General features: G+C 35.7%; 1 protein-coding gene across 1 annotated transcript in view; it reads right to left on the minus strand.

Annotated features, from left to right (window-relative positions):
- The window catches only part of BTBD9 (BTB domain containing 9), a 113997-nt gene that overhangs the window by 14649 nt on the left and 83991 nt on the right, over positions 1–15357 (minus strand). Inside the window, exon 10 of the mRNA XM_063152003.1 lies at positions 15034–15141. Coding sequence (XP_063008073.1) covers positions 15034–15141 — 108 coding nt within the window. The remainder of the gene's footprint in view (positions 1–15033; positions 15142–15357) is intronic.

Consider the following 15357-nt stretch of genomic DNA (forward strand, 5'->3'; position numbering starts at 1 on the left):
GACACCAGAACTTTGTGCTCACAGTACAACAAAACAAATAAAAAGAATACCAGGAACTAAACGTTTCAGTTGGGCACCAGTTTAGTACTTGAACATATTAAAATTTAAATTATTTTATATTCATAAAACATGAAAAAAAACCCCAGAATTTAACTTCTCAGCCAAACTAGACTCTATCATTGAAGGCCTCAGAAATAAATTGAAGTTTGGTTAACTTGATTGATTTACTATGGAAAAAAGCTGGATAGTTTTTCAGAATGGGTTCTGAATACCTTCAGAAGTGCTCATGTAAGAAAAAGGGGACCTAAGTAAAACTGGAATAGAACACCACTCACTGCCAGCAGACAATCCCAAAGCCTGGCAGTATGAACAGCTTCATTGCTGACTACTTGTCTGACATTTGATTTTTCTCTTGTTGGGAAAACCCCCTTTGTCACAAACATAGCATTTCTCAGCTTAATTTAGTTGGCTATTACTTTTATCACAGCTGTCCAATTATATTTGCTTAAAGAAGATTACAAATCCAATCAAGTCCTAATTTCAAATAGTTTACTGGTCTTACTGCATGAGGTAATGTGTGTAATTAGAATAATTCATGATAACAGGTGTGGTTTGTGGCAGGCCTCAGAGGTTACGCAGTTATCTACCTAATGGTATGGTTTATTTATATGCTTTATGTGGCTATACCTCTATTTTAAAGCTCAAGTTGGTTCTTCATGCTCTATATAAAATATAAAATGGGAACAGACTATTTTGTTGATTGTTTCAAGACCTGAAAGATTGTTATGATTTATTCTTCTTGCTATCCCTTCTAATTTTACTCTAGTATGGTCAGTCAATCTCCATGGGCAAAGAGTACTTGTTATCTTGAACTACAATGTCCCAAAGATGAGAGGCTGGGACAAAGAGATGATCACAGCACTGCTTCTCATAACAAAGCACTGCCTCAGTATGCATTATGCACATGCTTTGACATTTATACACAAAAACTTGATTCAAGGAGAACGATGACATAAAAACCAGTTTGCTTTCTAGTGATTTGGAAAACATTTTAAAGCTGCACTAAATAAAAGAGTTTAAAATCCTAAAGGAGCTATTAAGAAGAGCCTGTGCGCCTCGAGACACTAATGTAGAGTTTGTGTTCTGTGATAAGAAAATAGGTTAATTAGAGACCACAAACTAGAATAGAAATGGGTCTGTATTTATTTCTAAGCACTGGTCAGATACACACTGCAAGAGCTCAGTGCAGAATTTCCAAGCATGGCAATAAATGCCCTTGTCTGTGCCATGATGTGATACCAGGGAGGCTCATGATTTATTTGGGAATACATCTGAAGAGCACAGATAGTAAGAGAGGTAGAGAAAAAGATCTCTGAAGATTGTTTTGATGACACACTTCCAGACCAACTCCTCCAGGAAGTTCCTATGCTTGTTCACTACCCACTGCATTGCAAGTCCTTACTTTCTGCTACAATGGCAGTACTAGGATTTGATCATAATTACTCCTTTAATAATATTAAAATATAATGGAAAAGAATAAAAACATTTCTTGAGGGTGTTTTAGATAGCATATTCAGCAAATTCAGTCCTAAGAATATTTACTATTTTGGTATGTGTCCATTTTACTCCTTTCTCATTGGAAAAAGAAAGTCAAAATTACATACAATTTGTAAGCCAGTTATTAAAATGCAATAATATTGCCACTAGAGAATTAATACTTAATTGCATAATGAGAAAATTAGAGGTCTCATTTTATTTTCTTAGCAAAAAGGAGAAAAGCCAAATAGAAAACAAGTCAAGTGGATTGGGAAGAATAATTTTTGAAATAAGCAAGGCAAACCTTCACTAGAAAGATGCATGGATTTGACTGCAACAGTACATTTGAGATTGTCTATATATGCAAAGCAATACCTCTACAGTATACACATTATTATGCAGCAAAGAGATAATTTATGCATGTAACTATACCCCTATGAGAAAAGGGATTTCTTACAGAACATTATCCAGGCATATCTGACCTCTTTTTTACATTTTTTGCTGATACAACAAATTCATTTAGAATTCTATTAATGTATAGAGCCATAACAATTTTTCAGTGGTGTTCCTCAAAGACATCACAGGTAATCCTCAAGTTTTTTTTAACCTTCCTTTTTTACTACTAGTTATCTCTGTTGGTACTATTTTAATAATTTCAGTTTCTCTGTAGAAATTCTATTTTGCAAATTGTTTTGTAGCCACGTCATTTATCTAGTCCTGCCATGCCTATGTGCTTACTTTACATTTTCCTTGCACAAGTTTGTCTTTCTATTCTCAAAATCACTTTTGAGCGTCTTTACAAAAATTTCCTCTGAACTTTATACATTGCTTTCACATTGATTCACACATAAGTCACTCTGTAACAGGAACAGCAGCATTAAAGCAGATCAAAAGCACTTCATTTTTAGCCTGGGATTAGATAGTCCTTTGTAATGGATGGCATTTCTTCCCCTTTACTCCCCATATGCCAAACAAACAAATTTTTCAAACCGGTGGCAATACTTATACTGTCTTTACCTGAGACACAGTAATAAAGAAGCTATCAGAATTTACTTCTCTCATAAAATGACACTGCTGTCTTTTGGACTTTTTGTGCCTCTGTACAGCTTATTAGTGACCCTATAACAAATGTAGTTTTCAGGGTTTAGCTTTATTAAATATTCAGGCAGTGTTGATATTTTTTATGCTTTGACACCTGCCTTGCTGGTTGATTTGTTTTAGATTTGCTGGCTCAGTCTGCAGCAGTTCTGGTCATCACTTTCACAACAGAAATAATCACTGCGTTAAGTTGAGGTTTCCATCTCGAAGAGAAACCCAGGACTAGCACCCTACTCAGATTTATACCAGGATCCTCAAGCTGAAATGGAGCACTAAAAGTTGTTTGGCTAGCAGCTCCATTTTAAAAAAGAAATTAGCCTCGTTACAGTCCTGCAGGGTTTAACACTCCACATCTCACCTCAGCCACACGACTTCTAACTCTTTTTCTGCCTGACTCCCCTAAGGAGATGCAGTAATTGATGATTAGCATTCCAAAGCCAAGCTTGCATCCTGTGAGCCTGTCATATTTAATTACATTTTAACTATATTCGTCTTCTATAATAGCCTGAACATAATTTAGATAATTATCTTTTGCTCTCTTATTCTCTGACTCTGCCTGTCTCACTTAGAGCTCCTTGCAATGAAAATCACTTTCTCTGTTTAAACATATAAACAGACTCTTGGGCCAAGAATTTTCACCTCTCCAACAGCAACAGCTGAAAACATGATGGCTTTGTGCATCTCACAATCTCTTCACCACACTCTATTCAGAGAAAGGAAAAAGATCACTAGAAATCATCCCACTTTCGTATTTCTTCTTCTCCTTTTCCTTATTAGGCTGTTGCAAGAATGCAAGAAATTCCAGGTAAACCAAATTAATACCTTGCTATTCATTAAACTATCTGTAGCTCCAAAATAGCAATTCACCTCCTAAAGAACATAATGGGTTTTTTCAGGATTTGGAATATTTTCCTTGTTATTTCTAAGAAAAGCTGCTATCTTTCTAAAGATTTATTACACATAATAGGACATAAATAGTGATTCTTCCCCAATATTTCTTTCTCTTCCAGAAAGAACAAATTAACAAAGAAGGGGAAGCTTATATTTTATTGAGGTTTTCTAATGAGCCAGTGGCACTACACAATACTACACACTGTGGGCTTACCAGAGCAGCACTGATGAGAGCTGAAACCCAGTTCAGGCCAAAGATGTCAGACAAAAGAAAAAGCTGCTACATGTAACTAACATTCATCAAGCTGTAATAACCATATCATATTTCTATTAAGGCTTGCTTTAGGCTAAGCATGTACATTTTCAATGTGCATATCATGTCTCCTCACTTTCCAAGATGATATACAACTTCCATATTTCTGTTCCTCACTCTGAGAAAAAAAAAAAAAAGCAAAGCAGACTGTGAAGCAAATTTAACCTCCATTCCTCCATTTTACTTTCTAATATTTGTCTACATATTTCTTATTCTACAGTAAGTGATGAAACACAGCTTATTTTGATGTTGACTTTTTCAACTGTAGCTATGTATTTTTAATGGAATTTGTAAAAGCCAGTAACAGGACAATGAAAGAAGAGTTGTGTCCTTTTTCTATATATTAGTCTCATGACTGTACTGATATAAAGAAGGCAGATTGTAACCAGCATGTGATGCTGCCAGATAAAATTGTGTGCACAGATAGGCAAGCTTACTGGAGGAGTGCCACAGTATGTTCTGCATGGTATGTTACACTCCCTGCTATGTTAATGAATACCATACTAACCTTTCTTATGGAGTACCTATAAAATAAACACAGAAGCTCACAACATAAATGCTATAAAAGTAATTGTTATACAGATACTCTTTGTTATAAAAAGGTCTACAGCTACCTTATAAATTGCCTATAAAACCCCTGTTTTCCACCGTAACAGCACTAAACAATGAAGGGAATACTCCCTCTCCTGCTACAGCTGTACTTTAACACAGGAACTCAGAAGGACAGACCCTTAAAGAAGTCAGACTGAGGAGCTGGCTCAGCCAACCCCTTGCCACCCAGCCTACCAAGCCATTGAGGGGGGAAGACAAAGCATGAGAAATAAAATATTGTTAGGAATCAAAGGTCATCAGTGTTTTGGTTTATGAATTGAAGCCAAATAAGATAAATTCTACAACTGGTCTACCTCAACTAAAACTGAGTTTCCATCTCATGCTGTGGCCATGACCCATGTTTCTCAACAGGTAGCCTATGAAACATGGGGCTCCTAAGGAAGCAAGGAAGGTCCAAGCTGGAAGTAACAACCTTTTATCTGTTCCTCTCAGAGATGGAGGCAAAACTGACCCAATCATGCATCTTGGCAAAAAAAACCCCAAAAAACACCAACAGCCAAAAATGGACTTCAAGTACTAACAGAGGTAATAAAAATAGTTTGTATAAATAATACAAGAGTCTAGAATAAATGTGAGAATAATAATAAATACTCAAAGTCACTTCTTGCAGTACAGCTTTATATACTGACAAGTAAAAACATGCATGAACATCTTTTGGGAAACTTTCCCTCACAAGTTATTATTGTAAATATACTTCCCATAAGGACTGCATAATTCTGAAAGCATCTGAACTAAATGTGTAGCTATTTGTAGGATAATTTCTATTATTTGGTCTCTTGCACCAACCCAAACAAAATATCTGTCCTCTATAAGAATACTTTACTAAACTGCTATAAATGTTGCATTGCATAGGATTTGTTGTAGAAACCAAATGTGGGCTTGACAAAACAGACCTACTAGAAAAAAATTCTGACATATAATAGATTTCATAAAGTCTATACTGGCTTTCTGACATCTGTATAAAACTTCTCACTTGAAAGACTCCATAAAGTAACACCTGCTTTCAAAGCCTCAGTGCTAACATTTTTACTTTTTTAGAAAAAGCATTACAAGAGGAAAATGTTAAATATATAATCAAATTGAACAATTGGAAACTGATTGCAATAATTATCTTTCTATCTAAACGAAGCAATCAATTTTCAAATACTTCCACATACCAATGCAGGCAACTCCTGGCATTTCTGTACTGCATAAGCCCATATAATTTAGGTTGCTTACACTTTTTTCAGTTTCAATAAGTCATCTTTCTTTATTCCCCAAAATATAGCTTATATTTTAAAATCTTACATAAAATTAAATTATTAGCAATTTGCTGGAAACTGGCAGAATGCCACAAGCCAAATTTCTACATTGTAGTAAGAATTGTGCATGTAGTACCTACACACACATCCTTGGGGATTGGCAGTAGCAGATGACAGCAGACAAAGGCTGTGAACTGGAGTAACTTGAGAGTTCATCTTCATTCTGTGTACATCAGAGCATACACGTACATGACAAGTCTGCATAATCTCAGAGGCTGAATTGGGTTTTTTGTGCTTACTTGTTACCAATAGTTATTGCTCCTGATGTTCACACAGGAGCAATACCACCTGATGTGGTAGCAAAGATATGAAAAGCCATCCAATGCAAGAGCAAACCCAATAATACAATTAATGGGATGCTTTCAACTTTGAAGACTTCTTGTCCCCATAAATCTACAACAGATTGTAGGCTACTTTTATTATGTAACTTTTCATACCAATGGAAAAGTTGATTAAAAACAAATATATAAGCAATTCTTTTAGAGATATGAGGCAGAAACACGGTCCCTATTAATCAGTTTCTTTGTAGTGTGTACACTAACGCTATTTATCGCACTTGTCTCTCACATTCCCCTGGGTGTAATTTCACAGCCCGCTCGTAAAAACTTCACATTTACAACAACCGCTCTTCTATTACAGTCGATAACATCTAATTGACATGTCAAACCTCCAAGGAATGCAGTAAATTGAACCACAGCCTCTAAGAAGAATAAAACAGTGAAAAAAGTAAATCAGCATGTGCCTCCTCCTAACAGCAATACAAGCATAGTGAGGTTTGGTAATGGAAGGGAGGAAAACTGTTACCCTTTCTACTACCACACTGAATTATCTATTAACCTCAGTGTCAGAAAGGAAAGCCTTGTGACCTCAGACTGAAACTCACCCACCAAAAACCCTGAACCTGAATCCAGGACTGCAGTAATTTTAGACATGAGAGTGAAGTGAGCCAAGACAGACAAAAGTAACACATACAACTTTTTTTTCTGTTACTTTTTGAACACAAGAAATGATAATCCCTCAGAATAGTGTCTGGTAAACTGAATTTTAGTATTTAGTTGGGAACTCTCTGCCTTCAAAACTTACAGAGAAAGAACTGGGTAAAATTTCACAAATAGAATTTTTAAAAGAAAGGAAACATGACTCAGGATGAAAGAGCACAAAAAGTCAGCCAAAACTTGTTTGCATAGCAACTGAAGTATCAGGAAAAAGGTAGAATGGTTTAATAAATATGTACATGATATATATGAAATCCATTAAGAAAGAAAAATTAGTTTACAGGTATAGAAGAAAAATAATGAAATTAGGTAATATGATGATATTCTGTACTGTCATTGAGAAATAAAAAATTCTTACTGTGGGAATTCAGTGTAATAGAAAAACAAAGAGCAGTGGAAGCATCATCTCTTTAAGTATGTGAAACAAATTGACAAAACATTATTCTAAAAAAATAGACCACATGGCACACAGTGCATAAGACCTCAAAAGATGAATCTAAAGATATAGTAATACTTTGACTTTGTGTTTCATGGTTATAATCTGTCTTGGTAAAAACATTACTGTGAATAAATCAACGGCTTAATACGGCATGAATCTCAATGCAAAATATTTGTAACCCTAAAGATCATATCTGTTTAGGCCAGCATAAACAAATGGGTACTTTTCAGAGTTTTGATGAAATTAGATCCTGAATATCAACAACCAAATCAGGGCAAACCTCTTGATCTGACATGGTAACACCTGACTGGCCTCCTGACAGTACAAGGAGATTTCAACAGCTGCTATATTATTTAATTATTTTACCTGTAAGAAAGGCCTACAGACAAAAAAAAAAAACAAAAAACAAAAAAAAAAAAAAAAAAAAAAAAGAAAAAAAAAACCAAACAAACAAACAAAAAAAAAAAAAAACAAAAAAAAAACCAACCCTTACATTCTAGGTCATTTGGGTATCTCTTATTCATTAATTTATTATCTTAAGCAACAATGAATTTCAAGGTAAACAAACATAGCCACAAAACAACAGTTCAGGTATTAGGCATTCCTTTCTTATCTCAGGCAGATAATTGGGCCAGTTTCACAAGAGACATGTACAATTTGGATAAACTTCTTTGTAGTAATACTTATTCATACAAGTGCTGAGAGGGTGCATGCATGCCTACATGCATGTGGGTATATGCATGCACACACAGACATCTTCAAGAGAGAGAATTTAAGACTGTGAAAGTAAGCCAATGTACTGCCACAAGAGAATAATAATAATTCTTGAAAGTAAATGACCGTTTTGAATTTTTACTTTGAATAGAAGACTATACTACAAATATTTTACACATACTGAATTGCCTTTTCTTCTTAAAAGTATTTTTTCTAGATGGCAATAGCAATACATACATCTATTCTGAATTCACCAATTTTTGCTGGTCTCCAAAGAGACATTCATGTCTTTGCTGGCATGGGGGAAAAACTCAATACCTAAAAAGAAACAGGTAGTGATATTGTGGGTATTATTTGGTATGGCTTATTTTCTCTGAGGCAGAACTGAGCTAACATCCAAATTGATGTCAGATTTATTGTGGTGTTTTCACAACTCTCCTCACAGCAATGTGCATGAAGAGGAGCCGAGACCATGGCAGTCACAAGGCAAAACTTTAATGAATATGGTACATGCAGAGCTGTAGTGAACAAGAACATGGAAAAACATTTAAGGCAGAATAGGACACTGCAGTGTGCAGCTCCTTGTTACTCTGTTGAAGGCTTGTTCAAAAGATCCATGTATATTTGTGGCTGAAAAGCAAACACAAGGAACTGAAGGTAGAAGCAGAAAAATAGAAAAGACAAATGAACAATTTGAAAACCTTGTGATCCTGAACTGCTGTTAAGAAATGTAACTTTAAAGAAGGCAGATGCTTCTTCAATCAAGCTAGAATAATCTAAAATAAAACTAGCAAATGAAATGTTAGATGCAGAAATTCTACACTGCTGAGAGGCTCCTAATGCTCTGAAATGGAAACTCTGGTTTCTCTCTGTGAAATCTTAATTCTTTGTGCTTAATAAGACAGCACTGTGAAGCTGGAGTCTTTCTTCTTTTGCCTTATTAGAATAATTCGAAAATGTAAGCATATAAACACAGGGAAAAATATGTACTTCAATGCCTCTATCGTGCAGGGCTTAAAAGCTCAATAATTACACAAAATGACCCTTTATATCTGTCTGACTTGTTCCAGTAGGCATTATTACCGGGATAATGAACAGACTAATGAGAACTCTTAGTTTATTTTTGTGAAGTGAGACTTGAAATGGAGCTTCACAGTGTAGCAATTTCCCAGACATCTTGCGTGAATATATTTCATTTTGTATTGTTTGAATGTGGCCACAGTGAATTCAGCAATCCTGGAGCAGGCATCTGGATTTCAGAGAGCTGCTGTAAAACTTGCTTCATGTGAAATAAAGAGGATGAATCACAGTTGAAATATACTCCATTAGCAGAAGAAGAGGTACAAGAAGAGGTTTGCTGTGAAATTAACTTCATGTCAAATACGACAAAGTATGGTCAAAAAAAATCTGCTTGACATCAGAGGGACAAGAACAAATCCTTTTATCCTGTTCCACCCGGCCACTTGGGAGCTCAGGCATGAGACAGAATTAAGGACTACACAGAAATCAGGAAAAATATTTTCTCATTCTAGGTATGACAAGACAATAGATGCACACAAAACTGACGGGAAACAACAGAAGAAATGTGATGCAGGCATACAGGCAGTGGGAAAGAGAGCTGAGAAAATTTCCAGCCATTTTATTATGCAAGAAAACAGTTCTGTGGAAGTAGTTAAGGAGAATAATGATGAATGAAAACTGATGCAAGAGAATTCTAGAAATGGGATCATATAGTGAAGTGAAGGAACTAGAAGAGGACAGGAATAAAAAACTGCTGTGTTTTTGGTTAAATATAAGAAACTAAAAATATAAGTAGATAATTTGCCCTGTGCAGAAAAGATATTCATACACGTCAAATATTATCTCCATAGCAGAACTAATAATCATATTATGATAGATATTAACCTGGTTTCACAAAAGTATATTCAGGAAAACAATCCCAACTTGAGTTTGCTACTATTATTGCTAAGAACAGAAGTATTTTCTCACTAGAAGTCCTCGGACAACATAGAAAACACTTTTCTGTACATCAGGAAAGTGGTTTAGGATTGTTAAGTGCATGATCTAGATCACTCTAGGTGTTCTTTACCTGTGAATTATCATAAAATAAAATACAGTAGTGAATGAAAACTTGAAATGCACATATGTCATGAGGAAGAAATATGAAACACTAGACAAGAGCAAAAATCTCAAAAGTTGAAAATTATTCTGAAAAAAAATCAGAAGACAGTTAGTAAATTTTGATAATAAATTTTGCATCCACACTCCAAAGGTTGTTTCATGTGAAACTATTGATTAGATTTATACATGAACTACAGAGAAAAATTTTGAGGGGAACTGAACTGAGAATTGAAATAGCTATTATACAATAAAAACTCAATAAGCAATGGAAATGTAAAATTAAGTTTGTAAGCTTTTACACCTTTATAACAGCAGAACATTCTGAATAACAAAGAACTAAAGATATATGTATAATGCAGTATGTTACAAACCTCCTGGAAATCAAGTAATGCCTGCCATGAGAAAATCTCAACTAGCCATACAGACAGTTGATACAAACTGCTTTAGAACTGTCCATCTAAAACCAATATTCATTGTCTCTCAAATTCTATCACAGTATTAGACAGAACATACTATGCTTGCTGCCAAGGGATTAGATCCATTTCATAATAACTACAAAGCAGAGAACTTTGAAGACTGATACTGAGTTGATGAGCACCGTGATAGCCTGCTTAGTATTTGTCTTTGCAGGGTTTATTTTATCAGAAGTGTCATTAACTCTGAGGTCTGGTTCTCTTACTGGCCTTTGGCATCTTTTGTTTTTCATTTGACTTTCAGACTCTGTCAGCAAATTCTCCTAACAAGTGCAAGTCTCTGTTGTTCAACACTAACACGCTCAAGTCCACTTATCATAAATGTTTTTAAAAATAGAAGGGAACATGACTGTTTTTCATTACTGTCATACTGTGTAGAGAAAAACAGCTTATTGTGGAAAAGAAAAAAAATAGTCTCCACAGAGCATGTGAAAATTGTCAATTACACAACCAGTATGCATAAATTGGCTCTCACTTAGGGAAGGTACACAAGCTTCCCCTGTGAAGATAACAGACATCCAGTTTTTTCTTCAGCCTTTTAAAACTGGGAGAAGAAAAGGTTAGGAGTAGCCTGTCACTTCCCGCCTTTGAGTGCTGAATTATTAATTTACACAAAACACTACATTAAAAATGCCATTAAAACAACCTCAAGGAGCACACTGAGAGTTTAAAGGGGAAGTTCATGCTTCAGTAGTCTGCCAAAACCAATGCATGCTCTTTAAACATAATTTAATTTTTTTCTCATAGTTTTTTCTTCCACTTCCCGATTATCAAAGGTGTCTGACAAGGTCTGTGTTCAGCAGACAGTTCATCCTCCCCTTTGTGCCAGCAATTGAGCAAAAATTATTTGGAGACCTCACAGAACACTTGCAAGAGAGCAAGCTAATGACTTCCATAAAAGTCTAACTCCACTGCAAGAACAGGCAGCCATAAAACCAGGCAGCAAACAGTGAAGGCCAAAAGTCTTATCCATAAAAAGAACTCTTAACCACACATCTTAGAAGACAGGAAAACTAATAGGAAATATTACTAGTAATGCAAATTTTCTTACTGAAGTATTCTGTCTTTTCAAATGTGGGCCCCTGTGAAATTCTCCCATGTTTTCACTACATCCACTTTGATTTTCTACATTGGAAAGCAAGTGAGTTACTAATGCCAGAAAGGGTAACCTCAGGATTTCAAGACCTTATCAATCACTTATATTGCACTCCATCTCCAGTATGTATATTGAAGTCAAGTGGGCAACCACAATCCCATGGAAGGACATACCTACTTCTTATTTTCCTTAAACAAAGACAAAGACACAAGTCTAAGTGAAGACAATTTTTATACCAACAGAGTATTCGTTAATTTCAAGCTGGGATGTCAAATATTCATCAAAAACCCCAGGATTTGGCTGAGATAAAAAAATAGCTGCAAAATTGGACCACAAATTAGCAAAAGATTTGTTTTGTTTCACCCAAGTGAGAGAGGAGCACAGCATTCAAAACCATCCAGGGAACAAAGAGATGAGGGTACTGGTGTTTCTATCCCTGTATGCTCTAGTCTGGTTAATAAAAATTGCCAAATGTAGGCATTATAACTGTCTGCCTAAACTTGATGGTGAGTCAAACCCAAGCACAGTGCTTCAGTTTGATCATTCCTTTTCCTTGGGGAGCCTGTAAATCAGCCACAGAAAGCATTCAGAGATAGACTAAAACTATCAATGTAATGCTAAGAGGAAGGACAGACAGATAAAAAAGAAATCCTTTGCATCCAGCAGGAGTATCTTCACTGTTACACTATGACAGTAAACCAGAAATCTGTACCACCTCCACTTTACCAGCATCTGTTAATTTTGGTTAAGATCCAAATCTATCTTTTCTATTTGTTACCATTGTTAAAATAATCTGAAGTGAAAACAAGTTGTTTGTTTTCATGGCAAGCATCCCCAGATTTTCAATTTGAGATTTTTTTTTTAATTACAGAAACTAACCCAAAAAATAGTTCTTCACCAGTCATAGGCAGTGACTGGCTCAGTTTTTCCCTTTTCATTAAGAAATCTCTACCACCACATTGAAAGTTTACCCAACAATTTTAAGTGAGGGCCTTCATTCAGCACATGAGTCACTGAATGATGATGTCTCTTCTATTCTACATTCCACTATTTTTAAACACTAGGAGTATGGCTTTTTTAGATCATACTGTGTGTTTCAGTATTTTTCAGTAAAGAAAATGAGTGTGCCAGTACTGTATGTAATTACACACTGTATGAAATGACAACACTCTTCTTTACAGACCAATTCTAACATTTGTGGCATTTGGCACTTATATAGCATTTTATATATTTAACATATTTACTAGAGAAAAAATATTGATACTATGGATATTACTGCATATATTTATATAATACATATACTTGGTTATCAATCTGCTGTTACAATTCAAGTATTTTTTTGAGCTGAAGTAACTTCAGCATTTCTGCAAATCATACCTGAAAATAAAATGAAACATATTTAGTTTTCTTTGACTAAAAAAACCCAAATCCATATTTCTGATCATAAAGGCAAGAGATATAAATTGAATGTAAAAAATGCTATCAGATGCAAAGAAATCACCTGAAATTTGATGGCCAGTGAACTCTGGTAGCTTCATGACCAGGTCTTTTTATCTGTTTAAAGCAGGTACAGACAATGCTAGGACACTCCTTGTCTGTAGACTTCAAGAATAAAGACTGGCATAATGCCAGCTGACTGCACATCTGTCAGAGCAAGAAGTTAGGCAGAATGCAATTCTTTAATCCACATGAAAATTGTTCATGCAGCCACAGCTTTGAGAATTTCCAGAGTATCTATGTTTTGAATCAAGATTTTGAAGTATACCCAAAGAAGGCAGCTATCTTTACTTCAGGGATGTAGCTTTATTTGCTCAAGGCTAAGGCTTTGGAAATAACAAAAAAAGCAAAAAAGCGTGGTTTGAACATGGTGAAAAGATATTTGAACTGGGCAGTCTATCAGCAATTTCACCTACACTGTGCATACTTAAGCAAGTGCTCCTTTGGACTGTTAAAAGGCTTTCAATATCAAAATGTAAAAGGAAAAAGTGCACAGATTCCTGATATCTCTTTCTCTTCCTTTTGTGGTTTCAGCCTTTTAGTGCTCCCACTGCTGGAGGCAGACAAAAAGACGAGTTTTATCTATTATGCTGAGATGTCTTTGAGAACAAGCGAAGATGTAATCGTTCTCCAGACCTGCAGGCAGAACCCAGGTTTCTGCTCATCAATACCCTGCCCTTTACAGGCACTGAAAGGACATGTCAAGTTCTCCTTCACCAACACATCCAGAGTGTGTTGTAAAGCATTTGAGTCACACTGTTTGTTAAGGGATGAAATACAAACTTTAGAAAAATGTGTCAGCAGTGCTGCTACAAAGGACTGAATAACTCTCTTGCTTGATGTGACAAACTGAGAGTGCAGAGTGTCTCTGAATTTATAAAATCACTTTGTTTTGGTTGGCACAAGTAGAAGATGGGTGGGGGCTGGCCCCATATAAGCTGATGACTTGAATTTTGTCCAAAGAAAGAAAACACATCTCATGGAAAACTGACTCAGGGAAAATGAAAGATGTAAGATTTTTATAATTCTGAGCTTCCCAGGGGTTTCATCAGGGAATCATACCCCTCAACATTCACTGAATGCTGAGCATACCTGGCTTCTGGATATGTAATATATGAATTTGCAGACTGTCTTTTCAGTCTTATGACCAATATCTAGATAATTCTTTGCTAGGAATTTGAATCATCATCACATGGTTTAAGAAAGCTCTCGGCACCAAATTACTCATCCATACTTGAGGAATGGATTTTATCAGCAGAAACTGCAGTAAGGCCAGTGGAGAGTATACAGTTGGAAAGTATTCGTGCCTGATTGATTTTTTCTAATTTAAATATTCAAATGAAAATGAAAGTTTTTCTCTCTTCTTTATCTCTGCTTAAGGAGCAGTCTTTTTCTCTGGAAGGGTGCTTTTCAAAAGCAGAGTGTTCAGTGCATAAGTCAAGCACTCTACTTTTGAACAGAGACAAGATCAAGCTTTGGCAACCATGTGGTCTATTATGATTTGGTCCTTACCCTCACTCTCCTCAGATGTGATACAATACATTAATGAGTTTTGGTAAGGGAGAAAGACATGTGAGTAGCAAAATCCTTTATCAAGTATGCTCTCTTCCCTCTCCTACCACATTTCTCAAGGCAGGGTGGCTTGACATCCAGGGTCACCATAAACATGTGACCTCCAGAAAAACACAGTTTAACTTGCAGTGATCACAAAACCAAGGGTATAGTAGGCAGACTTTTTATGCATGAAGAATCCAACTGATTGTCTGAAGATCCAGAACCAATCTTAAGAAATTGATTCTGAAAGTCTTGCATTAATCCACAGGTTACGCAATGATATAAATCATTCTTTTCACAGTAACATATGTAAGTAGTGAACAAAAATCCCACCAAAAATCCCAGCTTCCAGTTCTTAATTTGTGCCAATGAGTGTCAAAAAACTAAACTCACTTGCAGGAAATTTTTGTGCGATCCACCACCATGGTCCACTGCTGCTGATTTGTTGAAACCTCAATGTAGTAGCTGTAGCTCCGATCATCACAATCCCAAAGTAGCAACCTACATAAGAAGAAGTTTTAGAGATGTAAAGTTAAACATCAAACCAACTTTTAAATTTTTCCAGCCCTTTATTTTCTCCACTTAATCCTTTCTAAATGTAACTGTTTCTTATGGAATGTACCTGAAACACTCAACAAAGTCTTTACTGTTTTTGCCATCTGAAACTACAGTGTCTCCATTCTTATTATCCTGAGGCCAGCAACAGACTCACAAGCT

The sequence above is a fragment of the Melospiza melodia genome, chromosome 3 (genome assembly GCF_035770615.1).
Source record: "Melospiza melodia melodia isolate bMelMel2 chromosome 3, bMelMel2.pri, whole genome shotgun sequence".
Lineage (NCBI taxonomy): Eukaryota > Metazoa > Chordata > Aves > Passeriformes > Passerellidae > Melospiza > Melospiza melodia.